General features: G+C 36.8%; 1 protein-coding gene across 3 annotated transcripts; it reads left to right on the top strand.

The window, feature by feature from the left end:
• Window positions 1-241: 241 nt before the first annotated feature.
• On the top strand, window positions 242-27,976 carry GOPC (golgi associated PDZ and coiled-coil motif containing). 3 transcript variants are annotated; one of them, XM_037391468.1, is made up of 11 exons: window positions 465-535; window positions 12,918-13,016; window positions 13,755-13,918; window positions 14,087-14,251; window positions 16,821-16,844; window positions 20,219-20,394; window positions 20,658-20,823; window positions 22,096-22,191; window positions 22,975-23,139; window positions 23,821-24,001; window positions 24,530-27,976. In XM_037391468.1, the coding sequence occupies exons 3-11, from the start codon at window positions 13,871-13,873 to the stop codon at window positions 24,646-24,648; spliced, it is 1,140 nt and encodes a 379-aa protein (XP_037247365.1). In that variant the 5' UTR covers window positions 465-535; window positions 12,918-13,016; window positions 13,755-13,870; the 3' UTR covers window positions 24,649-27,976. The 3 variants fall into 3 exon arrangements, with proteins under 3 accessions (XP_037247363.1, XP_037247364.1, XP_037247365.1); XM_037391466.1 differs by lacking the exons at window positions 12,918-13,016; window positions 13,755-13,918 and having other exon boundaries at window positions 242-535; XM_037391467.1 differs by lacking the exons at window positions 12,918-13,016; window positions 13,755-13,918; window positions 16,821-16,844 and having other exon boundaries at window positions 263-535.

The raw sequence follows: 27,976 nt of genomic DNA, 5'->3' as shown, positions 1-27,976 counted from the left end.
CGCCGGGCACACTGCTCTTGCTTCCCTGCGTGGCTGCCCCGGTGGAGCGGCGCTGGGCTCGCCGCTGCCGTTGCTGCCGCCGCTGCCTTGTCCTGCGGGGCGGGAGGGAGCCGCGCAGGGAGCGGGCCGCGGCTGAGGCGGGGCGGAGGCTGAGGCGGGGGGCGCCAGCCGTGCCCTGCCCGGGGGGCTGGGCCGTGTGAGGGGAGGGGGCGGCGGCGGCGGCAGCGGCAGCGGCGGCAGCATGTCGGCGGCGGGCGGCGGTTCCTGCGGGCCGGGCGCCGCGGCCTGCGGCGGGGGAGCGGCCGGCTCGGCCTCGGCGGCGGGCGGCGGGGTGTCCATGTTCCGCTGGCTGGAGGTGCTGGAGAAGGAGTTCGACAAGGCCTTCGTGGACGTGGACCTGCTGCTGGGCGAGATCGACCCCGACCAGGCCGACATCACCTACGAGGGGCGGCAGAAGATGACCAGCCTCAGCTCCTGCTTCGCCCAGCTCTGCCACAAGGCGCAGACCGTGTCGCAGATCAACCACAAGCTGGAGGTGAGGGGACCCCCGGGGGCCCCTGGCCGGAGGTGGGGGCGGGGGGCTTTGCCCTCGGGGTCGCGCTGGCCTGGCGGCGCGGCCCCCGCTGCGCCCGGCGGGAGGGGTGGGGGCGGCTGGCGGGGCCTGTGCCCTGCCCGCGGTGGCCGTGAGCGGCCCGGCCGGGCCCTGCCGCCCCTGGGCGCCGTGCTGGAGCCGCTGGGCAGGGTTAACCCGGCCCCGCGTTCGGGGAGGCAGTGTCCGCCCCGCGGCGCTCGGGTCTGGCCCTGCCGCTCCTCTGGTTTTGGTTATTACAGCGTGGGCACGAGGCGGTGCGTGCCAAAAGAAGTTCTCTTTGATGTTGAAAACAGCAGTCTTGAGCAACAGATGTCGCTGACTGGTCTTCGATTTATGTTAAGTCCCTAGTGAATTTGGAAAGCCCTTTAAAAACGGGACAAAGGCGTAACGATCAGGGTGCTTAAAGCTTATAGTTAGTGGTCAAAATGAGGACATTATTCCGCCTTAGCGGTAAATGAAACAGAAAATGGGTTGGAAATGGACTTTTGACAGGTTCTCTTGTCCCTTCATACTCCGTGGCAGATCAGATGGCTCTCTGCCAGACTTGGTGTCAGAAAATTGATGGCAGAGACGGCACATTCTATCAGACAAATAATAACTATCCTTACTGTTAGGAAGTTTTCTTCCCACCTAATCCAGAATTTCAGTTAGGGTGGGAAGAAAGAAGCATCAGCTGTAGCCAGGCTGGCTGGTGCTGCTCAAGAGGCAGGACTGCTAGTCCTTTTGACTTGTGCGAGAACTGGAGCGCTCTGGAAGGAGATTCTGGGGGACTTTATGGTCAGTTTGTAACTGTCCAACCTGAGTCATCTTTGGTTTAGTAGGTGATGTCATTTGGCTTGTCCTTAACAGTTGTGGATGTTAACCACCCTCTTGTCTTCCTGTTACATATTAGAAGACTTGATGTGTCTTCCCTCATTTAGCTTTCCCCTGGGCTAAACCCCTTCAGTTTCATCAGTATCTCTTGTAGGCCATGCCTTTTTAAGTTTTATTGTTTGTTCTACTAATTTTTAAATATATGGGAGTAAGAGGGAAAATGCTGAGAAACCGTGAAATACACGTGCTTTGTAAGAGCTTCGGTAGACAAGTAAACTACAGAATTCAGTTCTTTCATTCCTTTGTGTTATACTTATTATAATAAAGGAATTTAAGAGTCATCAAATGGTAACCTGTTCTTCTGAAGGTCTGCCTTGCAGTAGGAAGTAAAGTAAGTAAATTGGCTTTGGTTTTAATCAGGTTTCTTCCTGTATGAAGACATTGTTATGCACAATAATCCATAGAGTTTATCAGAGGAACAGGACATTTCAGAGTAGAACCAAGACCTTGTTAAACTAGGAGCTTTTTTGTTGCAGTCTTTAGTTCACCAGCATACTTCCTGTAGCGATGTTTATGGTATTCTTTGTGTTTATGTTGCTATGCTTTCATGTACATTTTAGTATTGGGTATGTATATGTACTATCAGCCTATACAGTAGGCTTTATTATATAGGCGTAGTAAAATAAGATTTATGAGTTTATAGTAGACAATCAGCATTTATTGCGTATTGCACAGGGATGGTGGGTGTTTTGCACAGACTTGTAAAACAGATGAGTTTTCAGGTTATTTTAAGAGAATGAGTCAATGCTTGGTAAATATTTCTTTGAAAAGTTGTTTCAAGCTTAAATACTTTGAAAGGAAATTGTAAAACTTGGATCCTGAAAGGGTTTTGGTATCTTATTAAAATCATCAGGAACACCTAAATAACTGAAGATCTGTGCCTCAGTTTCAAATGAGTTGAAAAGCAAAGGAACACAGTTAGTAGTTATAATAGCATAATTACTGTGTATGTCGAAGTGCATGAAGTAATTGTTTGCTGAAAATGATACTGAGAATCTAGAGTGAGTGCTTTAAAAGTGAATAAAAAGCCTTTTATTTTGTGAAATATTTTTATTACTGGTACTAGTATTAGGCTTCATACCTATAATGGCATTTTTATCTGTCAAACAGACGTTTAGAAGGTTGTAGTATTGTCTTGCAGGCTGTTAATTTTAGGACCTCATGATTATTAGAGTCATAAACATGAAATGAAAACTGCCATTTAAAATCTCCAAAAGATGGAGCTGCTCTGTTGAGAATGAGTGTCTTGTCTTTTTACATGCACAGATGTCTAGTCAAAAGTGTCCAGAATGAAGGATAAAATTCCATATTTTGAAAGAAGTTATGAACATTAATACTTGAATTTATGATGTGATCAGTGATTTTACTTTTTTCATGATGCAAGTTACTGTATTTCATATAACTTAAAATTGCAGTGATTTCTCAATAGCTTACAATTGTAACTTTATAGTGCTTGTGCATTTTGATACAGTGCTTTCATTGCATTCATGAAAGTGTCATTAGTCATAGTTTACTTAAGTACAAACACTTATTCAAACCAGTAAGTTAAATCCATTTTCAGAAATATGTGTTTATTTGGATAAAATAGTACTTTGACTGAATGTGTCAAGTGACTGTTAAAAACTGAGACTTCACTTCTACAGCTGCATTTGTCTGCGGTTGTCTTACTGAACGAGTGATATTATTTCATAAAGGAAAACCAAATCAATAATAATAAAAAATGAATATCATTCTGTTGTTTGTGGGTTCCATTTTCTTGGATTTGTCAGGTCTTACTATAATATTACATACAAGAATAAAGAAATGCAGTTCAGACTTTATCAACTTTATCATGAACGAGTGATATTATTTCATAAAGGAAAACCAAATCAATAACAATAAAAAATGAATATCATTCTGTTGTTTGTGGGTTCCATTTTCTTGGATTTGTCAGGTCTTACTATAATATTACATACAAGAATAAAGAAATGCAGTTCAGACTTTGAGTCTGAACTTTATCAGCTTAATATGCAACCTCAGATTGATACAGTTGCTTTTAAGAGGCACAACTTGAGCTGTTTTGGAGGATGGAAGCTGCTGCTGTAGGACTTTGCTGTGAAAAATGTTTTGGTGGCATTGCTGTATGCCTACTGCTGGAGAGATGAGTCTAGGTAAAATATTATATGAAGGATGTTTCTGAGCAGTGAAACTATTCCAGGAAGATGGTAGTTTCCAAAGAGGGATATATATGTTGCCATTTCAGGGGTAAGTTATTTTTAGAAGGAACCTGAAGGTATGTAGATGCACAATATGCAGATTAATTTACTTTTGCTTTAGGGTTGTGAAAGGTTATAAGCACACTACTGTGCTAATAGCATTTGCAGTCCTAAATTAAACTAATTAAAGAAAAGGGGAGGAGGATTTGTTTTCATATTTTTCCTGCTGGTCACAGTAGGACAGAGGTGAATTATGTAGCTAATCGAAGAGGAAAAAAAGTGTTAGGTGATAGAAGCCACTGTCTTTTCTGAGCTTGGCTTCACTTCAGTATGAACAAATGAAGAAGTGTATCTTGATGGAGGGCAGTAAGGCCTCAGGCTGTTAGAACAAAAGGAGATGACTGCCATTTTAAAGGAGATTTTTTTTGTGATGCTCTGCTCTCAGAAAGCATTATAAATCAGCAGATGCAGGCTGGCAGTCAGTGTGAGGTTTCAGTGGATTTTTAACTGAGAGGAAGTTCGTAGGATTTGTTTTTTCCTGTTTGGCTATCACTTGAGGTCAAAAAATAACATGATGCTGACTGTGACATTGTCTAAACATCCATTGCAAAAAAAAAAAAAGAAGTTCTGTATAGTGCAGTTTTGTAGAAGTAAAAAGAAGTAGGTCAATGTGCCAGTGAAAACTGAGCTTGACTTCAACTCTGGCACTTTGACTGCCAATCTGATTCTGTAATTTTAAATGAATAAGCTAGAAAGGAACATCTAATAGAACACACCCTGTGTCTTGGCAGTTGTGTTAGGCCAATGTACATGCTTAAGTTAAGGAAAACATTTAAGTATATGCCTAAGAAGGTAATTGTCTATGTAGTTTTATGTCCTTGATGAACTCGGAATCAGCTGATTTAGAGGGACATGTTCCTATAAGCTGAAATCTTTTGTAACTTCTTGCTGTATCAGCTAAAGCATACATAGTATTATGTAGTTAATCTGAAGATCCCTATTAAAAAAAGAAAACCAAAAAAGCTAACCATAGGTGGCTTTATGTTCATGGTGACTTTTCATATAGTGTGCAAGTCCATCTGATGGAGCACACTACAGAATTATAGTCCTGCTTTTTTGTTTAGCAGTGTTTTTTAAACTAAGGTAGGACCATACACGTTCTTATGAGGGTCTGTTTGGATTTCCCCCCCCCCCCCCCCTCTTCTTTGCCTTTTAGTTAGAAATGCACCTGTTGAAGACCAAGGGATTTCTTTGCCCGTGACAGATGTCTATAAAACTGGGAACATAGTTGCAATAACTTCGTAAGAAAAGCAAACTGTTTATTTTTTTCAAATGTCATAACATTTTCCAGTATTTACTAAGATGTTACTTTGTTTATTACACTGTTAACTGAATACTTTTTCTGGTTTTTTGGAATAGAAATCTGTTGATACTGGGTAGAATGTGGTCTTTGGAAAATAAATTGAATGAGATTTGATCCAGCTAATTTTATATCCTAAAATGTAAGCAATTTTCAGAAATTCAGGAAGTAGAAGTACAAGTTTACATAAACTTTCCAGTTGTCTTGTGTACTAAATTGTCATTAGTTTGATACATATAACTTCTGTCACAATAATTACACATGTTTTGAAGGGGTCACTTAGACTTATTTCATATTTTCTGGTATCAGAAGCCCTGGAATTCTATAGAAGTTTAACTAGCTTGCTTTAGTTTCCATCAGCATGTAGTGAAGTCTTTTCCTTTTCTCTGTCTTCTTTGTTGGGAGCTGCCAAAGAGTAAGTGATAGGGAACCAGTATTTTAGTTTATATTTGTTAGTTTTATTTACTGAATTATGTTGCATAGCTAGTAAAACTTTCAAAATAATGGCAATAATAAAACTACTAATATGACTTCTAAAAACAGATTTGTGTCTTAACAACTAGAAGCATGGGCAGCCTGAAAAAAATGTCTTTGTGAGGCAGAGGGAAATGTAGCACTGGTGAAGTGTAGGAGCAGTGACTTAAAAATCCCAAATGTAATTTGTGCTGCTCTAAGTAGGTGCAAACAGAATGATACACTTGAATACAAAGTAAAATAGTGGCAAGAAACTATGTAAAGCAAAGTGAAAACAATTGGTTGCTGCAGTAAAAGGTCTTTTAATGACAGATGAAAAAGGTCAGTGACTGGCATAAATGTTGGTTGATGTATCAATCTATGTAAATGGAAACCACATTTTTAAGAAGATTACATGTATTATTATTATCTTTTAGTTGTTGGCAGGAGAAGTGTGCGGATAATTACATATCCAGAATGGTCTTCAGCAGAGAAGATAAAGAAATATGAACGTTATTTTGCATTCTTTTTTATTTGCTGACCAGTCTTCTGAATGTTTTGTCAGGACTAGAATGGAATCTGAAAAGTGGAGCAATTAATTTGTAGATGTCTCATGTACTTTGTGCTCTGTATGGGACATATTAAAGGTGGACTAAATTAATACTGCATTTGTACCAAGACAACCTATGTAGCTACGCTACTGTAATGTTTATTTAAGGAGTCAGTAGTCCTAAATTTTGTTATTAACCATGATAAAGACTGTTTTGTTAAAATTAAAGCTTTAACTAAAAACTTAAGTCACATATGTCCTGTATGGAGGTCACAATAATAATGAAATAAAGGCTTTTAATTTCATTGAAAGATTTGTAAGTACAGTCTTTTTAAATAATTTTACAGGCTAGTCATTTTCATCATTGACAAGTGGCAAGCATTCTTTGGTTGTGTTGAAATCAGGGGTGTTTTATCAACAAAAATTGTAGTTTCAAAGTGTATCATTTATTCAGAAACTCATTTTGTACACTTTAGTTTTGCAGGGAGCACAGTGAGATAAATAGGGCTCTGATATGTTTCATGATTTGTCATTCAAACCAGCCCATTAAACTTAATAGGGTTGTGTGAGAAATTACAGCAAATGCTAACAGGCAGCAAGAATCAAATAGTCAAGACTGAGGAAGGGTTGAGTGTTGTCTTTTGGAGAGCTGTAGTCAAAGTGGTGAAGTGACACTGGTGAGATAATGGAGACAATCCTTTCTTCCAGCAATTAGAGAAACCTAATAGGTGAGAATTTTGGATACTTCACATCTAGAAGCTGATACCAAAGTTAGGGTCCCCATAAAAAAATTATTAGTACGTGGGCTGCGGGGCTCCTAACTGTGCACAACAGGCTCTTCTGTTATTGAACCAACATTACTTGAGTATCTGGTGTCTGTGAGCACGTTTAGGCCCCAAGCTGTAGGAGCTGCAGCTGTCGTGTCCTGAAAAATTGTCTGCGATCCTGCAGTTGTGTAATGATATGGGAACACTTAGGAATAATAATTTCATTGTTGGTAAAGCATAATCAGGGTTTTTTTTTAACCTACTTTTAAGTGAGACTTCTGTCTTTAAAAAGATGTCCTCAAAATGTAATGTCATGTAGATAGGCTAGTGTCGAATCTTGATATTTTATTGCTTTCTTTGTGCATATACTGGGGTGGAAGCCACAGAGTAATTGCAGCATTGAAGTGTGCTGTGTTTTATGATCCTAGATCCTTCAGCCTTTAAATCAGAAGGTTAATAGTCCCAATCAAGAGTGAATTTTTAAATACATACAACTATGTTGATAAACTTTCTGGAGTCTAGCATAAATTACATGAGGACACGTTGCTGAAGAAGTGAAACTACTTAATATCTTTATTTGTCTATGCATTTTTATTTGGTCTTGTGGCAAGATTCATAGGGACCTCTCCTGTAAATTTAGCTATTAAAAAATCTATATACTGGAGGTGTTTTGTGGTAACAGAATCAATGCAGCTTGGAAACCTCAATTCTACTTATTTGTGGGGAATGACTTGTCGTAAAGCAAATGTCAAGCACTTTCTCAAGTCACTAAAACCTTCCAATTTAGGCACTCCCCTGTCTTTCCCATGATCTGTGAGTTCCCACGCCACAGCATCATTTGCCTTTTCATCTACCTACAGTTTTGCTTAGTCGGCTGGACAAGAAGCAGTAGCAGAGTCACTAGCTCAGAAGTGTGTCTGTGCTGCCTGGCCACCAGGCTGTTTGCTCCTGTCTCTGGGTAGATGAGCTGAGGTCTGGCTCATCCTGGGCACTAATCTGCCACTTTCTTCTACTAGCAGCTGTTTTGCACAAAACTTGAAGGAACTTTAATCATATGCACCTTTACCCCTCTAACAGATCTGTTTGAATCTCAAAAATCGATTCGATTCAAATCAGCAGGGAAGGCAAAATAGGAAGAAATGTAAATGTACAGATACAATGATGGCACTAGACTTCTATGTTTAGGAAACTAAGAAATGTTGAAATGTTATCAGTTTTGTGGGTTTTTTATTGCTAGTCTGCTGGTTTGCTATTTCTTGGAGTCCTAGCTACTGGCATTTAGAGATGATATGGTGGAAAAAAATAATCTTTCATTTAAAAAAGACAGTTTTCAGACTTTTATGACTTTAGAAGGGCTGGTATGAGAATGAATTAGGTGTAGCCTAAAGGCCTGAAATTAAAGGAAAATGAAAAAAATATTTAAAGAATGTTTACTACTTTTAAAGGCATTTGATGAGTGCTTGGCTTATGACTTTTAGTCACTGGAGGCTGATAATATGGGTATTTTTGCATGTATCTAGTTGTCCTTTGCTGAAAAATCTTTTTTGGTAAGTCCATTATGCTTAGTCTTTTTTTGAGATAGAAATTGATATACCAAAAAGTGCATCATTACAAGCCTTACAAAGCATTCATTACACTTTGCTGAAGGTGTTCAGGTCTTCCTTTCATTTTTGTTTGATATGGTGAATAATGCCACTGCCTTGTCCTAGCGTTATTCAGGCCTATGACCTCATTTTCCAGTTCAGCTCAGCTGTGTTTTATGTCCTCATGTCTGGGCAACAGCTAAGTCTTAGATATTTTTTTATATCTATTAGCTCAAATAAAACTCTTGTCAATACTGCAGACGTTAATTGGAATGATAGCTCAGAAAATGAAAAAGCATTTCCCAGAGCTAAAAACATTGTCATTATTTTACCTGATGGTGCGACCTCTCTGTTTGCCCTCCACCCCCCGGCAACTGGTTTCCTTTTCAGTAGTGAGAGGTAGATTGTTTCCTGTTAGCATGGTAAGTTAGTCACCAGCATCCCACTTCATGAAGTTTTCTCAGTCTCTGTGCTCCCTCTGATGCTTTAGATCTCAGAGGTTGCAATGTTGCCATCTTTTAATGCTGCATTCAAGCAGTGATGGTTATGAGAAATGGTAACTTGTGGTTTTAGCGTGCACTCTGTCTACGTCCTGTTGCATGGTTCTGTACACAAGCACCTCTGTATTCATCCTTCATGTTACGTTTATTCCTAATTTCCTTAGTTTGTTTACATTGTAAGTTGGTTCTGGACAAGGTCCACATTTTTATTCTTTCCTGTGTACAAAGTTAGCATAGGATCTTTGAGTATGGCTGTGAGATCTTGCAGAAATAAATGATTTCTGGTTGGTTATTCTAATACTTGCTTTCCTATGAAAAATGTACAGGTGGATGAATGAGTATTTTTTTCTCAGAGTTCAGACCATCATATGAAAAAAAATAAGATATGATATAAAATAATGGGAAGAGACCTCAGTGGTATTATTTTGTTCAGTGAAACTAGTGAAAAACACTAGTTAAGACTAAGAATTCCATGACACTAAATACAATCAACCCCAACATTTAAGCTGACATTTACTATATTGCCAACATAAAATACATATTTAGCATAAGATCTTTTATAACAAATACAGCTTTTTGATAACTCATTATTGCTTGAACAGGCAAAAAAAAAAAAAAGGATGTTATGTCTGGATTGTTTTGCCTAGTTTTTTGTTTTTCTTAGTTTTTGCAATAACATTTTTGAATGCTCTGTGGAGTAACTATGCCTGTTGCTTAGTGCCATGACTTACTTTCTTTTCTCTCCTATGGAAGAAAAAAAGAGTAAATTATAAATTCTTGAGTTATTTCAATTGAAATTTGGTTTTAATTTTCATAGGCTAAAGATCTCTGAAATACAAAATACCAGGTCAATGGCAAAATATGCCCCAAAATGAATAAATATTCAGTTAGCTGTTCAAAACTATTCTTGTGGTATTACCTGTGTATTATATTGTTTGTAAGATAAATATTGAGGTTTACTATTTGATTATTTTGACCAGGATCTTCAGTTTGCTAAAGTTGTAGACTTTTACTTAGAGTTCAGAGGTAGCTTGATTATAGACCAATGTGGTGGTAATCTGAAGCAGTAGCTTTTTTCTGAAATAGCATGTGTTTTCTGGTACTTTGTAGAAGAAAAAAAAACCCAGATGTATGAAATTAACTTTTCGCTCCCCACCTCAGACAGATCAGTCTTAATGGTTTTTTGTGTTTTTTATTCAGAACATTGAGGAGAAAAAAGGTAAACCAAGTAGTATGTCTTGTGTAGTTGACAGTGTATAGATTGTAATTGGGACAGTAAATACAAAGAAATTAACGGTAATGTGTCTAATAATTATTGACAAATTGGAGAACAAGCTTGAATAAGATACTCTAGAAAAAGAAGTGATTCTGTCAGTAATGCAGTTTTTGGTTTTGTTTTTTTTTTTTCTGAGTCTTTTCCATGCTGACTCATGAAGTTTATGGAACTTCTCCAAGTTGTCAGTTAGCAGCCAGAGCTGAACTGAAGCCATTTCTCAGAACACTTCAGGAAAAGTTAGTGATTGTGGTCCATGACAAGAGAGGTGGGAAAAGCGGAGCATTCAAGCAAGAGGCCTGACTTCTTTTAATAACGAAGAGCCTTGGTTATATTCTGGTTGATATCAGTAAGCTTTGGCTTCCCTTGTAAGGCCCAGACCAGGCACTTCCCTTTGCCATTGGCACCAAATTCCAGTGACAGATCTTGGTCTGAGAGAAGTGTCCAAAACTTCAGTGAGTCAGAGAGAAATGAACATATCTCAAAAGGCACTGACCTCGTCAAGACATGTCAGAATAAAAGGAAAAAAAGAGCTGTGCGTATTCAGTCTCTTTCATGTCCTGTCTGCTAGATTCCTCTAGGGCTAGATAAAGGTTTTCATGACTAAATCATACTTCCATGAGCCACACAGTCACGTTCTGCTGCTAACCGTGAGTTGCCTTGGTCATAGACTCTCAAATGAGTTAGCAGAGAGAAACTAAGGTGTTACCTTGCAGTATGATACTTGCTAATGTGTGATAATTACTAGTCTGCACAGTTGTATACTGCCCTAAATATAGAAGAGTTCCTCTTTTGGCTGAATCGGCAAGTTACTATTAAAGGGTGTTTTGAAAGTAAACGTACCACCTTCTCTTCAACCTCTGCCCCTTATTGTTCCCCAATGAAAGTTTCTGTTCTCTGTTTGTTGTTTGGTGGCTCTTCCTAAGCTCTCCTAACCATGAATCTCAATGGTCTCCTGTGGGTGGGTGTTTGTTAATTCTGCTGCTGACTGACCTCTCCGGAAATTCTAGGGCAGTTGCAGGTGACCTTCAAAATACAGGACATCTCTCCTTCAACAGTCTTCTTGGAGAGTGCACTGAAAAAGCTACCAATTAAAGGATTGGTACAGCTGCTTGTGCAGCATTATGTGTCATCACTGTGTTTATGCAAACTGAAACATAATTATACGATCTGGCACTGTTTTTTGTAGAACCCCTGCTTCATGCAGTGAATGGTGCTCTTGGAAGGAATGGCCTTACCAATAGTTCTTGTTTGTGCTTGTCATTTCCTCTGCTGTCTCTGCTCCCTCTCTGGTTTTTACTGAGTAGCTTCCAAAACTGAATGTAGAGCTGTTGAATTTCCATATGATTCCTTTATAACCAAGTGAGGGAATGTGGATAAAAATTGGTGCTAGTAAGAGTAATACAAATAATTAAGTGAGCTGGCCAAGCTGAAAAAGGCAGAACTTCTGTGAGAGGTAACAAATCTTTACATTATTTCACAGAAGCAGATTGCAAGATTTGAAACCAGCCTACTGTGTTTGCTTTTTGGTGTGACTCCTGTATCTGCATCTCTTCCTGAAGATAGATTTATGACTTTTCATAATGTGTAAACACATTACTTCCATGATAGGCACTCACACCATTGCTCATTTTGTTCTCTATTAAAAGAGCAGGATACGAATTTAAATCCTGGGTTATACGCAGAGATTTATTTATTTATTTATTATTAGTTTTACAGTCTCTTTGTGATCCATTTGGAGCATCATTCATGTTGCAAAACTAGTAGCCATCATTCTCACCGCTTTGTAGATTTCACAGGGAAATAACTTTTTTGTTGTTTTTTTTTTCCTCCGGAACTCTGTTCTGTTTCTTATATGCGATTTTCTACTAGTTGAAACTGGACAATATTAAACTGGTGTAATTTACCTGTTTTGCCACTTTCTGCTTCTCCAGGCATTTTGAATTATGAATGTTTGTGTGTGTGTGTATATATATATATATATATATATGTATGTATGTATAAAAAAGCAATAAAAGCCAATACATTAACTGATAGTACCTGTCTGAAAGGAGGAAGGCATTAGTGGTCTTTTTTTAAAAAGTAGAATATCATTGTGCATTATGTAATAGTAACAACTAATAATAAAATAGAAGTAATATTGTTACACATTATGTGAAATTGTGACTGGGTCAAACTGCCTTCATTATTAAGGTCTTAGTTATCTGCTCTGTACTATATCATCACCTCCTTTCACGGGCAATATTTTCTTTTGCTACTTTAGTTTAGACCTATCTGCTTTTGTTTGAGGGTAGATAGTCTATGGGAGAGAGACTTTAGCAGTGGCTGTTTGTTGGTGAGAATAATGTGGTTTTGTAAGTAACCCGTTTATCTAAAATTATATGACTTTCTAGTATGTTAAATATCATTGTACTATAGAAGGCAATTTCTGCCTTAGAGTTCTGTGAGGGTTTACAAATTATTCAAGTCTTTTGTCATTTTGGCAGTTGGAAGGTGAAAATGCGTGCAGCCTTATTCCTTGACAGAAAGTAAATGCTAACCTGATCTGTTGAGGCTTCGTTTAAGCCAGCAGGGAGAGGTGATTTTTCTCTGTTCTGGGGAGTCTGGTCTGAAATCAGCAGAGCTCACTGGCAGGACTTCTCCCACTCTCCCGTCCCGGAGATATCGGGTGATGGGGCATAGCCAAGGGGCTGGAAGGGAGATAATTCTACTTCTTAGCAGCAAGCTGGAGATTGGCTTGATCCATCTCATCAAATTGCGCTCTAATTTAGGTGCTCTGAATCACCTTGGGAAGAGCCTACTTCTGTCTGAATTTTGCTGGAAGGTTAAGGAAGCTGTCCATACAAATTACATACCTAAGGTTAGGTCCAGTAAGTACTCCCCACTGATAAATCTTTCCTGCCTTTTTTAAAGTTTGGTTGGGTTTTTTTAACTGATACAGAAATTTTAAAGGAGTGATTTACATAGTTGAATGGGGTGAGTGCTGTCTTGCAACTTGATATTCATTGTGAATTTGAACATTAGTATAATGTTGTTAAAATATCTAAAATACCCTGCTTTAGTATGAGGGACATTTTAAAAAAATTAGTGGCTTTTCAGTTTGCTTTTTAGTTCCAGATTTTTGGAAGCAAAAATATACTCTGGGAATTTATCTAAAAATTCTCTGAGATAATTTTTTTTTTTTTTTGAGGAAATAGTAGCTTTAAAGCTTATATAAATGCAGTTTATCTTACAAAATGCTACTTGAACTTAAGGATAACAAGTAACTTGGTAAACACGTTAGAACTTTTTCTTCTATCCCAGATATAAATACTACATGTAAACTGTATTTAAAATGTTTCAAAACCACTTTTTAAAGCGTTAATAACTATTCCTGGTTTTCTACATAAGCATTTTAGGGGCATGTTAATTCATGGCTTCTGGTTTGCCCACCTCATTTACTATTTCAGTTAAGCTATTGATAATAGACCAATTGTAAATTGGGTTATTTGATTTCAAAACTGCATTAATAATTGTAATTTTACTTTGATACATTTTTTCCCCATAAGATTTAATAATTTTAAAATTTTAAATTGTATTTACGTTGCTATGGTTTTATTCCTACATAGGTTTCATGCCATTGCCCTGTTTTGGAGTGGACAACAGCATCACATGCCACTGTCTGCATGAGGCAGTCAGCTATTGTTACTTTCAGCAGTATGGTTGGTTGATGCTGGGTCTGTGAATGAATGAATTTTGTGGCAGTCAGGGAGAAAAGCCTGCAAATGATCCAGTGCGTAAGTTGGGCTATAGAGGAACTTGTGATAGCCTGTACTCCTCCCTGTATTACACCATGTGTAGTGTATATGTACCAGCAAATGATGTATCTATCTATCTATCTGAGTTCTGATGATCCCATTAATCATTGCTCTAATTACTATGATGGATTATATCTTCACAGGCACAGTTAGTTGACCTGAAGTCTGAACTGACAGAAACACAAGCAGAGAAAGCAGTATTGGAAAAGGAAGTGCATGATCAGCTTTTGCAACTCCATGCTGTTCAACTTCAGCTACATGCCAAAACTGGTCAGAGTGTTGATTCTGGGGCTATTAAGGCAAAACTGGTAAGTATGGGTGACTTGCATGGAGGATTATATTACAGTTTTCCCTCTCCTGGCTAAAGTTCTGCCTTGGCCAGTGTGAATAAGCTGGTTATAAATTCTCACATTAAAACCGTTAGAGTGTGTTAACTTTTTAAAATAACATTTAATATTTTAAAACAATTTAATAGCAACCATTAGTAATAACATAAATAACACCAGAATAATGAATAAGAATTTTAAGAAGTTGTTTCTATGTAAGCTGTTTTTTACTGGTTTCTTAAAGTAAAATAAGAAAATAGTTTGATGGTTTATGAAGCTTTTCTGGAGACAGAAGTTGCGAAAGATAATAACTTCTGATATACAAATACAACCAGAGTTTCACGTATCTTAAAAAAAGCCTAAAGTGAAGGAAGTCTATTGCTTTTATTGTAGTTACACTCTGACAAGAGTAAGCATGGGGTTGTTTTGCCATACAGAGAGAGGGTAGATGGCATCACAGACCTCTCTATGTTGTCATTCTTTCTCTTTAAGAATGCTGCAGATGCATCTGTGGTGCTACCCATTGCTACATGCAGCAGACTGTTGTGAAAGAACTCAGTAAACCACTGATAATTTTGTTTGATACTTTTTCAAAAAACTTAGGCATTTACAAAGCCCACCAAAAGTTAGCAGTGATTAATCTGTGGAATTGGTTGACATTGACTGATAACCAGAGTGTAATCTGCCTTGTTATTAGCCGCAGCACAGATTCAGACTCTCATACTAAGACTTTGTAAATTAGAAAAGTACTGTTGTATAGATTTTGGTTTCCAACTGTTGGCATAAATCAAAGTCTAGTTCTCTTGTCTGTTTTTAAAATTGCTTTGCAGGTTCATTAACAAATACCTAGTCTCAACATATGTGGAACATTAGAATAGCTTCCTCTGCTATTTTGTCCTGTTAATTAATGTGTAATAAAACACAGTAATAGACTGTAAGGTTTAAAGGCAATCTAAGGTAATCACTGAATAACAGGAGTAACCCAAATTCTTCCTGTTTCAGATCCAGAAGCTGTAATTGAATTAGAGCTATGTTCCTAAGTCTACATACTTGCATATTCAGTATGAGAGTAACATTTTCTGGATTGTTGGCACATATTTTGTTCTGTATTGAATTATAGCTTAAGCATGAAGAAGTTCCTTTTGAGCTGTTAATAATTTTTGTGGCTCTGTAAATAAGCATTAGTTATGTTTTGTAAATATTAAGCTGCAGGTTCACATGTAGCACATTTTCTAATCCAACACATCACTGTAAGTGTTTTTGGGTCCCTAAATTTTATTAGTGAGACTTAATTTCTTGAGTGACATAAAGAGTAATACTTCTAACCTTTTTGCTTCTCCTTACCTTGTTATGAAAAATTTCTAAAGATACATTAAATCTCTATGCTATTGACAGGAGTCTTTTTCCTACAGGTGACAATAAATACATTTTACTTGCATTGTTTCAGATTTTATCTGTGTCGAAATTTAATTTAGTAACAGCCTAGACCGATACGCTGTCCTTAATTCCATTTAGTTCCTCCTTTTTTATAAACATTTAGCACTAATCTTTGGGGTTTGGTTTACTTTGCCTTTAGGGATTTCATAGGTTTAATGGATAGAAGCTCAGCTTAAACTGTTCTAGATACAGAAAGCTTCAAAGGTCTCGGAAGCTTGAACAGCCAGAACTGAGGCTGCTTAAATGACAGTAAAATGGGAAGTCTGAGTTTTAGGTAAATAAAAATTGTCACGCTGACCTTCTGGCAGTCAGAAAGCCTCTGAGGGCAAAGGAGGACTGTGTTTACAGAATATGTGATGGGGAAATAAAGTTTTGTACTAGTTAACTTCCTCCTTTCTTTGTTAAGGGCAACCGCTTTTCTTTTGTATGTAGACTCTTAGCATAAATGTATACTAAATGTATAAATTTTACAAACTCTAAAATTGTACATAGTGGTGAACTAAGACATTTTTAGATGTTTCTGATTGCTGAGCGGTTGATAAGATCGTGTAGTTTAGGCTGAATCCCTTTTTAGGAGCAGTGTATGTGCTTAGTCCAAGCACGATTAACTGTATGAAGTTGCCTGGTTGAATTTCTTTTTTCTTGAGTTTTACAGTTGACGTTTGTTGGTTTTTTTTGCTATTTCTCCCTGTCTTTTACGTCCCTTTTGTAATACTTTGTTATCCTTTCTGAAAGGAAAAAAAATATCTATTATCTGTACAATAGATGGTGTATTATGGAATGTTCTTTCAGTAATACCTTCAAAATTGCTTTCATGCATTTCACATTATGTTGCTATGCTTTATAAAGATTCTTGGTATTTTAGGAGAAAGTATTGTTTTCAATACTACAATAAGGTTAAAATCTTTAATAAGATTTTTAATAACTTTCACTGCAAAATACCAAATTGCTGCTAAGTACAGTTATAGCAGTGTGCTTGTTCTTTATGCCTTCTAATAAAATAAACAATCTGCTGGTAAATTTCTTTCAGAGTAAGTCATTTATGTTGTTGCATTTTCTTGATGTTCCTATTGCCTGTTTTTCTAATTATGGAACTCTTTTCTTCTGTCTTAAGTCTGTCGTTTCTGTGGATGAAATGGTAAGTATGCTGATTGCCTTTTTTGTTATGTTTAAGCAGTACTTTTGTTTTGTGCAACACCTTACATATATATTGTATATGTATATGTAAACTGGCAAAACAGATCTGGCTTGTTCCTTCTTCCTGTCACTTGGCAAGATACCTTGTAAAGAATTTTCTTTGCATTTTAGTTTTTCTTTTCTAGTTTTGGTGCCCTCTTTCCTAAGTCTGTATGTGTTTTATTTATTATTGTTACAGCTAATTTGGGGTGATTATTGGGGTAATTGGGCAGTTTGACATTCTGATTGTTCTGGCAGTTTCTAAAAATGTTTAGGTGTTACAAAATTTCTAAAGCATAAACACTGTACATACCTATCAATGTAATACGAAGTATTGTGTGTTGTATTTTAAAAAAAAACACCTGTCAACCTTTTATATATATATATATATGAAGAACAGAAAATACATTTTTCTATCTTGCAGAACCTATGCAATACTGTGAACACTAGAAAGTATGAAACTGTTCTGTAACTTCCTCAATTTTTTAAACATTTTTGAGAGTTTTGTTGTATCTCTCTACAGTGGTTCAAAACAAGACATGTTCTTTCAGTACATCATCAGAGATTCCGTGTTGCAAACCTTTTGATTTTTTAATTAGTGTAGTGATCAGTTGGAGCCAGTTCAGAGAAGAATGGCTTCTGAGTGTAATTTTCCACCTTAGTCACAGAACAATAGTCATAGTAATGGAGAAAATAGGAAGAAAACAATTCTATGGGATTACATTGTTCCTTGTATTTTAGGTGTAATGTTTAAAATGCATGACTAAAAGTGATTCCACTTAGAAATGTAACATTTAACTTTCCGTTTAAATATAATTTAAATGACAAACCAAAATCGCAGAAAATCAATGGAAGATTTCAGTCTTGAGAGTTCTTAAGCTGGCTACTTTTGTATAAATACCATGCAGTGTGCTATATGAAATTTGCTAGTGTAATCAAATATCTTTGAACACTTCAGCAAATCACTTTCCTGGGGGAAGTTAGAATTCTTCTCCCCAGTTGTATTTCAGATACGTGGAGGCACTCATGCATCTGTAAAGCTTTTTTCTGAATAGAAGACAGGGCTGGCACATTCTACATTATTGGCAAAGATACTATGAATTTTTAGTTTATCACTTTTTATTCAGTAAATGAAGCATAAAATTATCCAGTGGGGAAGAAAATGAGATTTGGGTGTGAATAATGTACCTTAAATTCTTATGTCTTAAATTCTAGTCTTTGTGTTCTGATATTTGTCAAATAAAAGATGTTCTAAAAGTGAGTACATATAGAAACAGGAGGCCTTATACAATTTAGGGCACTTTGATGCAATATTGGCAATGTTAGAGGAACACCGTACCTGTATACGGACCCTCCAGCAACTGTAAAGTGTTATGTCTGAACTGTGACCCTTCTTACAGCTGAAGTGTGTGGCAGAGCCAACACAGTACGTTGGCACTCCTGAATGCTTGTAATTGCCCTACTGGCAGTGGATGTGAATTAAAATAGCCCAAGACCATCATAATAATAGAGAGAATTGGAATAATTTTAGAAACCTCTATTCTTGAAATGTAGATGGGTCAAAATTCTTGGCTTAAGAATGATCCTGCAGTTCAGAAAGAGATCTGTTGAAGAGTCATCTCACAAGACAACTCCGACTGAAAGGCTAGAGACCAGAAGTGGCTCAGTGTGACATGTTTTCTGACATGCATACGGAGTCAAACCTGGTCTGAAACTGGGTCAATATGGGAATTACAGGAAGTGAAATGCCAGCTATTTCAAGCAATCTTTGTGCTGCTCCTCCTGAGCAGTATGCTAGGCAGTCTTGGCCAACGTGTACGTATCTTTAATGTACTCTATGTATCTAACCTAATACAAATATTTAACAGATAGCAGAGCCCATCAAATTCAGACTTGACTTTCTGGCAAATAGCTATAAATGCTTACATAGACCTGTTATGAAATACCTCTCTTTGGAAGGACCAACCTTGCCTAATTTCTCAAATGTGGTAATATCGGCCATATTCATGGTTTTATATTCAGGCTTGGAATAGTAAATAAGCATATTCACAATTTGGTGACAGATTTGTCTTGCCAGTTCTGTAAAATTTTGTTTCTGTCCTATTGCTTCTTCAGTAGCACTCCCTTGTTTTATTTGTTTAACAATGTAATTAGTACAAGTACAAAGTACAAGGGTTTTTAGGTACTCTAAATGTCTCACAAAATGCATTATGTTGAACTTAGTTTTTACTGCTGTCTCAGTTGACAGCCATTTTGAAAAGGAAACAGTAATAGATCCTGTGGTTCTACTATTTTTCTGTCTTGAGGTGGGATTTTTTTCCCCACTTTGTAAAAGGGATATAAACCACAGGTAGTCAAACATGCTCTTTTTAAAGCAGATTTTGTAGAATAGCAACCTGAGCATACTAATTCCTTTCACTTAAGTGGTCTGAGTATTAGAAGAGGTAAAGGTTTTGCATTTTCTGTACATTTGGGATGGAGCACAGTGGGATTAATTTATATTTCCATAATTCCTTTTTTGGGTGGGGGGTGGGGGGTGGAGAAAAAAAAAAGATACCTTGCTTAAAGTGTGGGTTTAATGTGGGAGGTTTGGGGGTTTTATTGTTGTTTAAAAAAAAAAAACAAACCAGCAAGTATTTTGCACTTATTTTTCTATAAAGTTTGTCAGGGTGGGCATCTTCATGTATAGAATCTCTGGGTTTATTTTTTTGTGGTCTTCAGACTCCTTAATTTGAAGTGTTTTTGGCTGGACATTTCTTGGTTGTTAGCATGAAAATAATTGTAATTTTAAGGACATACAGACTTTCAGAACATTTCTGTGACATCGTACTAAAAATCATATTAAAATAGCTAAAGAATATTGTAAAATTGCAATATTTAGTGGGCTTGTAGTTAATTTTTTATTTTAAGAAATAGTCTTCTCTCTCTTTGTACGAATCTTCCATTTGAACACAGGAAAAAGTAAGGATGATGTTCAGGCTATTTAAATTTTGCTACCTTTGTGTGACAGGGCGAAGCACTGTTGTCAGTTTTCATCCGTGAACTTTGAACCAGTATATGCATTTTGTGCTAAGGAGTTGTAAGCTGGATAAAAATCATGTCTGGAGCATAAAGTTGAATGCAAGACCTCACCTCCCCAGAGGGGAATATGCAAACCACTAGCTGCAGTGCCAGTGTCCCTGCTTTCATTTTTTTTCCTGCATGCATGTCTTGCGTGCAGAAGAGTAATTTCAGATTGTGTGTGCAGAAACAGTAAGTACTGTTTCACCATTAACTTTGATAAAAGCTTTTCAACAATTTTTTGTCTTTTTTTTTTTTTTTTTCTTTTTGTTAAAGGAGAGAGAACTTGAAGCTAACAAGAAGGAAAAAGTGAAAGAAGCTCAGCTGGAAGCTGAGGTGAAATTGCTGAGGAAGGAAAATGAAGCACTTCGTAGACACATAGCTGTGCTTCAGGCTGAGGTTTATGGAGCAAGATTGGCAGCCAAGTATTTAGATAAGGAGCTGGCAGGAAGGTATGTGAAGTCAACCCGTGTCTCATAGCATGAGAAGTTTTTTGTTGTTGTTTTTTTTCCTTTGCAAGCAGGTCCAAAGTTAAGACTAAGTAGGTAAAGTCTCACATTTGCAGTTAATTGAATAAAAGGAAGAAACAAAAATCCTCACAGTTCTTGCACTAGTTGCTGTGTGACTACATGCTTAGCCAGATGAAATGCGTAAGTTGTACAGTGCATTTTTTCAGTTGTAATGCAGCATGTTGTTTTACTCTGTCATTATGTAGGGTCCAGCAGATTCAGTTACTGGGCCGAGATATGAAAGGACCTGCTCATGACAAGCTCTGGAATCAGCTTGAAGCAGAAATACACCTTCACCGTCACAAAACTGTTATTAGAGCTTGTCGAGGTCGGAATGATCTAAAACGACCAATGCAAGCACCACCAGGACACGTAAGTGGAAGAGATGAGCCACTCTTCCATAATTTCCAGCATTTGTGGAAAACAGAAGTTACTTTTTTGCTTTTGTGATTGTTTTTACTTCAATATTGTGTTCTTTCAAATGTCACTTATAGATTTGTTTTGTATGCTGAAGGACAGACAGTTCCATGCTGAATAACATGTCCCCATAAACGATCATGAAAGATGATACAATTCCTTTGACTTGCCTAGGGAGCACTCAGTCCTTCTGAAAACTGAGCCTCTGCTATTTGTGTGTATAAATATGAATTTAACAGCAGAATTTTATTACCTATGTATCAAAATGTGGAGCTAACTAGCTTACAAAAAACAAGAGTAACAACAGTTTAGGATTAGATGGAGCTGAAATTAATTTTTTTAAAAAAATATTTAAAGGCCAGATAAACTGACACTCTGTGAAATAATTGATTTTTTTTTTTTTCCTCTAAAAGGTATTTTTTAAAATAAAACCTTTAAAAGGCATTTTGCTCTGGGTAGCCTTGGTAGAACTCACCCAGCTTGGCACATGACCTGTTAAATCATGCCAGTGTTCAGTGCATAAACCCAAACATTTTTAAGGAAGTGCTTTACTTTGATCTGTTCTAAATACCTTAGCTGGTCAGGTGGATCTTAACTGATTATGATGCTAATTGCGTATAAAATATCAGTGGACAAATATGTGTATGTGTGATTTTAAGGGTATGCATAATGGCAAAAATGGCTTAACAAAAGCAAAATAAATACCTTGATTTATTTAAGTCTCTCTTTTTAGTTTTGAGTAGAACGGCTTTTGGTGTGTTTTATTCTTATTATAATAAATTTATTTGCTTATTTATAATAATTTATTATAAATAAGCAACCTCTTCCTTGTGACTGTATTACATCCTCTATCATTTGATTAGTTTTAAATTGCCATTTATATCATAAAACTTTTGAGCACTTGTCAGCATTTCTTCATGTAGTCCCTTTATATTTTTAGTACTTGGCTAATTTCCTTCTTTTGAAGTTACGTTCTGTGTTGCACATCACTCGGCACTGAAGTAATTGAAGTAATTATCAGGTGTGCATAGGGAGGAATCTTTTCTGATTTCATACCCTGTCTGTAAAGTGGCACTGAAGTTTGCCCTGCCTGGAGCTAGTCAAAAACTCTGTTGCTGATATTCTGCCTGTATATCATTTAAAAAAAAAAAAAAAACAAACACGCAAAATGCATCGCTTTTTGGTTCACACATTTATTTTTGTTATGTCTGGTTTTTATCAAACTAGGATCCTGATGCCTTAAAGAAGAGCCAAGGTGTTGGTCCAATCAGAAAAGTTTTGCTAGTTAAAGAAGATCATGAAGGACTAGGAATTTCAATCACAGTAAATACTTGCATTTATTTTCAATGACACAAAAGAAGCAATTTAAATTTGTGTTTGTACTTCTGTAAAATCTGTAGATCGGCATATGTATTTTTATGAATATCTGAAAAAAAGCATACACAAATCCATAGCTATGGTCATAGAACTTGAAGACTCACTTTGATAGATTAGGAAACAGAACTGGTACTTCATGTAAAAGTTAAGATTTCAGCTTACTTTTAGGATATAGACACTTTGGCAGATTAGCCAGTGGTGAATTTCAAGTGTGGTAAGTCTGTAGAAGGACAGAAGCAATCTGAGAACAAACTTCCAAAGCTTAGCTATTGTGATTTTAGCTTTTTTTGAAAGCATTGGTATTGTCATCTCACACCTAACAAAAGCTGTATTAACTTTTTAGATCAAATTCTTAAAATTCTGACTTACACTTTTATTCTAAATATGAATATTGTTTCTTGCAAGTCAATATGTTGCTTTATATGCTTTTTTAATGAGGTTTTGATGTTGTCTCATCATATGTGTGATATTACACTTTTGGTGTTCTTCGAGATTGTGTCCTTTGAGTATATATTTGAAATTTGTCCGTTCTTTTGTGGGGCAAGAACTAAGGGAAACATCTCATGTGTTGTTCTTAAACATTCTTTTTGTCTGAAGCATGCTTTCTAATTTTCTGTAATAAAAGTTGAAATAAGCATTTCAAGAGCAACTACCAGAATGTAGATTTTATGCCAATGGACATCTTGGTTAATAAAAAACTGCTTTTTTTTTTTTTTTTTTTTTAAATAGGGTGGGAAGGAGCATGGTGTTCCAATACTGATCTCTGAAATCCATCCTGGACAACCTGCTGATCGATGTGGAGGTCTGCATGTTGGTGACGCTATTCTGGCAGTAAATGGAGTTAATCTAAGAGATGCCAAGCATAAGGAAGCTGTAACTATTCTTTCCCAACAGGTCAGTTGGGACCTGTTACCTGTAGGCACATTTATAGTGCTTCCTGTATTGTGCCTATTAAATTTTAATGTTTGCACATTAGTGTTAAGCACAACGGTATGCTAAGCTACAGTGATTCCTGAAGCTGTATGACCTTACACTTAATCCTCTTATGTCTTGCAATTTAAGGAGAAAAATGCTGGGTCTGTACTAGTTCAGTTAAACCCATGTATTGGCAATGATTCTCCAGTAAGGCTGATGGAAATCAGCTCATTATATTGCCCCACAGAAATAATTATTTAGTGACATACATTTTATTCTTTTATGACTGAACAGCTCCAGCCAAACAATGTTTCTCATGTACTTTGTGGTCTAGAATCTTCTTCCTGCCTTGCACTTCCCTTTTTCAGGCAGTTAACAGGTGCACTTAGTTTATCAGAAACCTTACTCCTGAGAAGTCACTGTTTGAAATGTATTGGCACTTAACTAAAATTCAGGTAGCTTTAGCAAATCTTAGCTGTAGAGCTGTACTTCTTTAGTCAGTAAAAACTCAGTTCAGACACATATCCAGAATATTCAACATAACTGTAAATGTGTTTACAACAGTAAAATGTTTCTGTTGTAGTAACCAAATTCATCTTGGTCATCCTATTGTGCAGCTGTGCAGTAGTAAGTAAATTTGTGATTTTTGTTGCATTTTAGAGAGGCGAGATTGAATTTGAAGTAGTGTATGTTGCTCCAGAAGTTGATTCAGATGATGAAAATGTAGAATATGAGGATGAGAGTGGACACCGTTATCGTTTATATCTTGATGAACTGGAAGATGGTGCAAATTCAAGTTCTAATAGGAAAGATACAAATGTGGATGTCAAACCCTCACAAGGTAAACCTTCTAAAATGTGTTGTGCGCAGTTTAATTCTGAAGTCTCAATATGCAACCTATTAATGGAAAACACTGTTTTTATAGTCATTGCACAATTAATCTACTGTTATTTCAATTAACCTACTAGTAGGCGGTCAGCTCTTCTGTTTGGTCCCTCACTTACTGCCCTGGTTTAGTTAGATACAACTGAATTAACTGAATTAATTTGTGGGGTGGTTTTTGTGATCACTTTTCACAGAGGTTAAAATTCAAATTTGTTCTTATCTTTCCCTGACTCCGGTCTAGGAGTAGTTATTTCCCCTTAACACTTCATGATGTTGGCTTGAAATAACATCTTTTAGATCAGAGAGCTGGAGAAACAGTTCCTGTTTTCCTGTTGTACTCTGTTCTGCTAAAAAAACTATTAGCTCTTATTTCTTATTTTAGTAGTCATTTCAGCACTCTGTCCAGGTTCTGAAATAAGGCTCACTGATCTTCCTTCCCAAGATTGCTTCTCTCCCTTAAATAAAATCTCTTTTTAACTTGCAGTGTTTGATAAGAAACCAAGTATTGATGGACATGAAAATGGAGACCTGGGGAATTCAGTTGAAGCTCCGTTAGAAGACACTGCACCCAAATTAGCCCGTTCTGCTGAGTCTTTATCCTAAAAACAAAGAAACAAAAAAATCAACTGGACAGACTCCATCTTTGGGAACAATTGATAATCAATATTGACTGCTCCAAGTTGCATATACTAGTGTAGGTTGTAAAAGGATGATTAAATGTCAAAAAGAACTGTATTACTGTTGCCTGGAAAAAAGGCAGTTACCTCAGGGCTTCATTGTGAGCAATTCTAAATGTGGAAAACTGTCTTTTGCGTGACACACAGTAGATACCTAACACATGGCATGTGAAATGAATTTTCTTTTAATAACAAGCACCAAAGCATGGGATTTCTGAAAAGGATAACCTCAATACATTCAATTTTTAATCTCATTGATGTCCCCAGGGAAGCAGAATAAGATGTAGCCAGCTTCATCTTGACCCTGTGATGTTTTAAAGGGACAACTGATCTTTTTTGTTTGTGAAACAAGCTTTAACTCTACAAGGATGAGGGGGGAGAATTGTACCATTGCATCCATGAGGTTTGTACTTAGGATTTTTGAACTGTAACTTTTAAAAGAAAGGATTTTTTTTTCTCAGAATATAAAAACCAGAGCTTTTATTTGAGCAAAGACTGTCAAAACCCAAATGGGACAGTGAAGGATCCTTCAGCCCATGATCGTTTTATGAGTGAGATTTTTGGCAACGTTGTTTTAATGAATTCACTGCGAATTGTTCCATTTGAAACTTGCTCCAAAAGTATTTAAACAGAATATTATGGGTTTTTAAATGCAAAATTATTTGGAAAAATACTCACAATTTTGTGTGCCCTTTGGTATTTTTTTTTCTGAGCATCATCGGTTTAGTGTTCATTCTTGAATGGATACGGTTACTACAGATGCAGAGTGGTTTGAGTTGGTCGTCATTAGCTTGACGTTACGAAATGCTGTGTGCTTTTGATGGGTACTGAACATACTTATTTCACATTAAAATAATCTTTAAAGAAAGTTGAGCGCACAGTACTTTACAGGAGGTGCTCAGAATCATACAGTGTCTGGCCCTATCTCTGTTACGTTATGGCAGTTGTATTAACCTTTAATTGTCTTACTGTTGGAACAAAATGTTACTCCTTTTGTAAGAGCAGTGTATCTTAAAATAGCTTTTAATTGGTGTACATCTAAAGGCCCACGGCATGACTGCAAATGGGAATGCTGAGGATGGTTTCTTGGCCAGTTTCTCACACTCTTGTTTGTAGATCTTCTGGTGAAGTGCAGCAGTCTCCACGTGCAAGCTCTACATTGTAATTGCATTTATTATTTCAGTGTGCCATGCCAGCTTTCCTATTCACTGCTCTGCAGGCGGTTGAATTGTCATGTGAAAAGATAGGATTTTGTACACTGAGAGAGGAACTAATGTGAAAAGACATCTTTGCAAGTGTTACTGTGTAGGATGTACATACATAAGAAAAAAACCTCAAAGGCCTTTAGAGTAACATCAACTAATGTTTTAAATTGTGATGTAGAACACAGTTACTTGTCTCTTGTAGGAGCACTATATATATATGTTTATAGAGAAAGCCTAAAAATGTATATATTTTATTCAAAGATTTTGCTATTTATAAATCCCTTAACTTCGCTATTTACGTGATCATTTTATGTGTGTGTGCGCGCACGCATGAGTTCCACTTACTCAGTGGAATAACATTGTTTAGTTCATTTTTTATAATAGCCTTTATCATACAGCATACTGTTGAAGGTTTTTAAAATAGTCAAAGCTGTACAGTTTTCACCACACAGAAACTAGTATTTAAAAATAAAACTGTGTGAAGAAGAAACAGGTCCCCAGGCATGTTTCTTTTTCTGAAGCTTCAGAAACTTGAGGACACATTGGCGGTGTGTTAGCAGATAAATCCGCTGCCATAACTTTGTATCCAGATTTGTGTTTTTTCCCACAGTTACTCCAGCAGTGTACTCTCAAACTGTCCATGGCCTGGAACACTCGTTGTCCTCTGTCAGAAAGGATAGTTCAAAGCCAAGTAGTAATCATGTCTTTAAAATCACTGCTGTATGAAACCTTGCTGCAGTTCTAAGAAATGAGACTTGTCCAACTAGTCTAGTAGCTTTTTTAAAAGGCATTAAATTTGCCTGTACAGTTTCCCTTTATTTGAGGGAAAGATGAAATTTTTAATTTATTCATTATTCTTTACTTCTTGGCACACCTTATTTTCCACTTAATGCCCTTGATCAGTTGTAGCCTGAAGTGGGAGAATGTTTCTAGAGCTAGGTCCCTAACATTCCTATTCCACCAGTTTCTCATGCTGTGCTCTATTCTTCATCTTCTGGAAGCTGCTGGATCCTTTCTCTGCTCTTACCTTGTCTATTTTTAACCTGTATAGGAGATCAACAGAAGAAACAGTTGCTGGAGAAAATGACTAGGAGTAGACAAATCAGGTAGCAGTAAACGATCACCAGATCTTCTTCCCAGCCGTTTTTATAGTCTTTGTTTAGAAAGCCTTTGAATGGGCGGATTTTGCTCAGATACTGCAGTCTGTCTCCATATACTCCATACTTCCTACCAGCTGATTTAACATACTGGTTTATTGTAGTCATACTGAGATGCTTAGAGATTAACACTTTTTTAATCAAAGTTTTGCGAGTTTGAATTTCCAGATTCATTAGACAAGTGTGTATTTTCCCCTTTGTCAGTAACTGGAAGACTCAGTCCTGCTGATTCCCAGAGGTTGAATGAATTAGACTTGGAAGAATTTCTGAGGAAAGTCAGTGTTCAGGCTTCATTTTTGTTTGGTTTTTTTTAAGTGTAAAACAGTTTACTTGTGTGTGTGTATATATATTTTTACTGTAAATAAATAAAATAATATTCTAAAGAATTTTTGCATTTTTTTTAGTAGATCATTCCTTGCCTATGACAAAAATTCTTCAGTGAGACAATTGTATTTTAAGACGAAGGTGGACTGTTTGTTGGCACCTGGGACCAATGTTAATTAAAAGCATGTAAGTTAAGGAGAGTGCTTTATGGCAATAAATTTAACTCTGATCAAAGGCTGTATGTAGTATTTCCTTTGTAGAAGTGTATTTTCAGCAGTGAAGAGGATTTGTAGCCATCTCAATATAAGTTAATCCACAATTGTATCAAACAAAGTTCAAGTATTTATTGTACCTGTCCAAACATTATTACATCATGAATTACTGTCACTTTGGTAGCAGGTAGAACATTTTGCAAGAAATGTATACACCTAGTTAAGCTGAATATGATATATTTTTATTAGCCTGTAAATAAATATACTCTTCTGCATTGCAGTGATTTCTGCACCTAATTCAGACTGGTATGTAATTTTCTTCTGTTTTTATTTACAAATACAGACATCTAACCCTG

This window comes from Falco rusticolus, chromosome 6 (genome assembly GCF_015220075.1).
Source record: "Falco rusticolus isolate bFalRus1 chromosome 6, bFalRus1.pri, whole genome shotgun sequence".
Classification (NCBI taxonomy): domain Eukaryota; kingdom Metazoa; phylum Chordata; class Aves; order Falconiformes; family Falconidae; genus Falco; species Falco rusticolus.
The sequence above is the reverse complement of the archived record's forward strand: the minus strand, read 5'-3'. Positions and strand labels throughout refer to the sequence as shown.

What these genes read in the sequence shown, in the direction of transcription:
- GOPC (XM_037391466.1), top strand. Translation starts at nt 242, where the DNA reads ATGTCGGCGGCGGGCGGCGGTTCCTGCGGGCCGGGCGCCGCGGCCTGC. An exon ending in TCGTTTCTGTGGATGAAATG is followed by an intron (nt 16,845 to 20,218) that starts GTAAGTATGCTG and finishes TTTTTGTTAAAG; the next exon opens with GAGAGAGAACTTGAAGCTAA. An exon ending in GGATGTCAAACCCTCACAAG is followed by an intron (nt 24,002 to 24,529) that starts GTAAACCTTCTA and finishes TTTAACTTGCAG; the next exon opens with TGTTTGATAAGAAACCAAGT.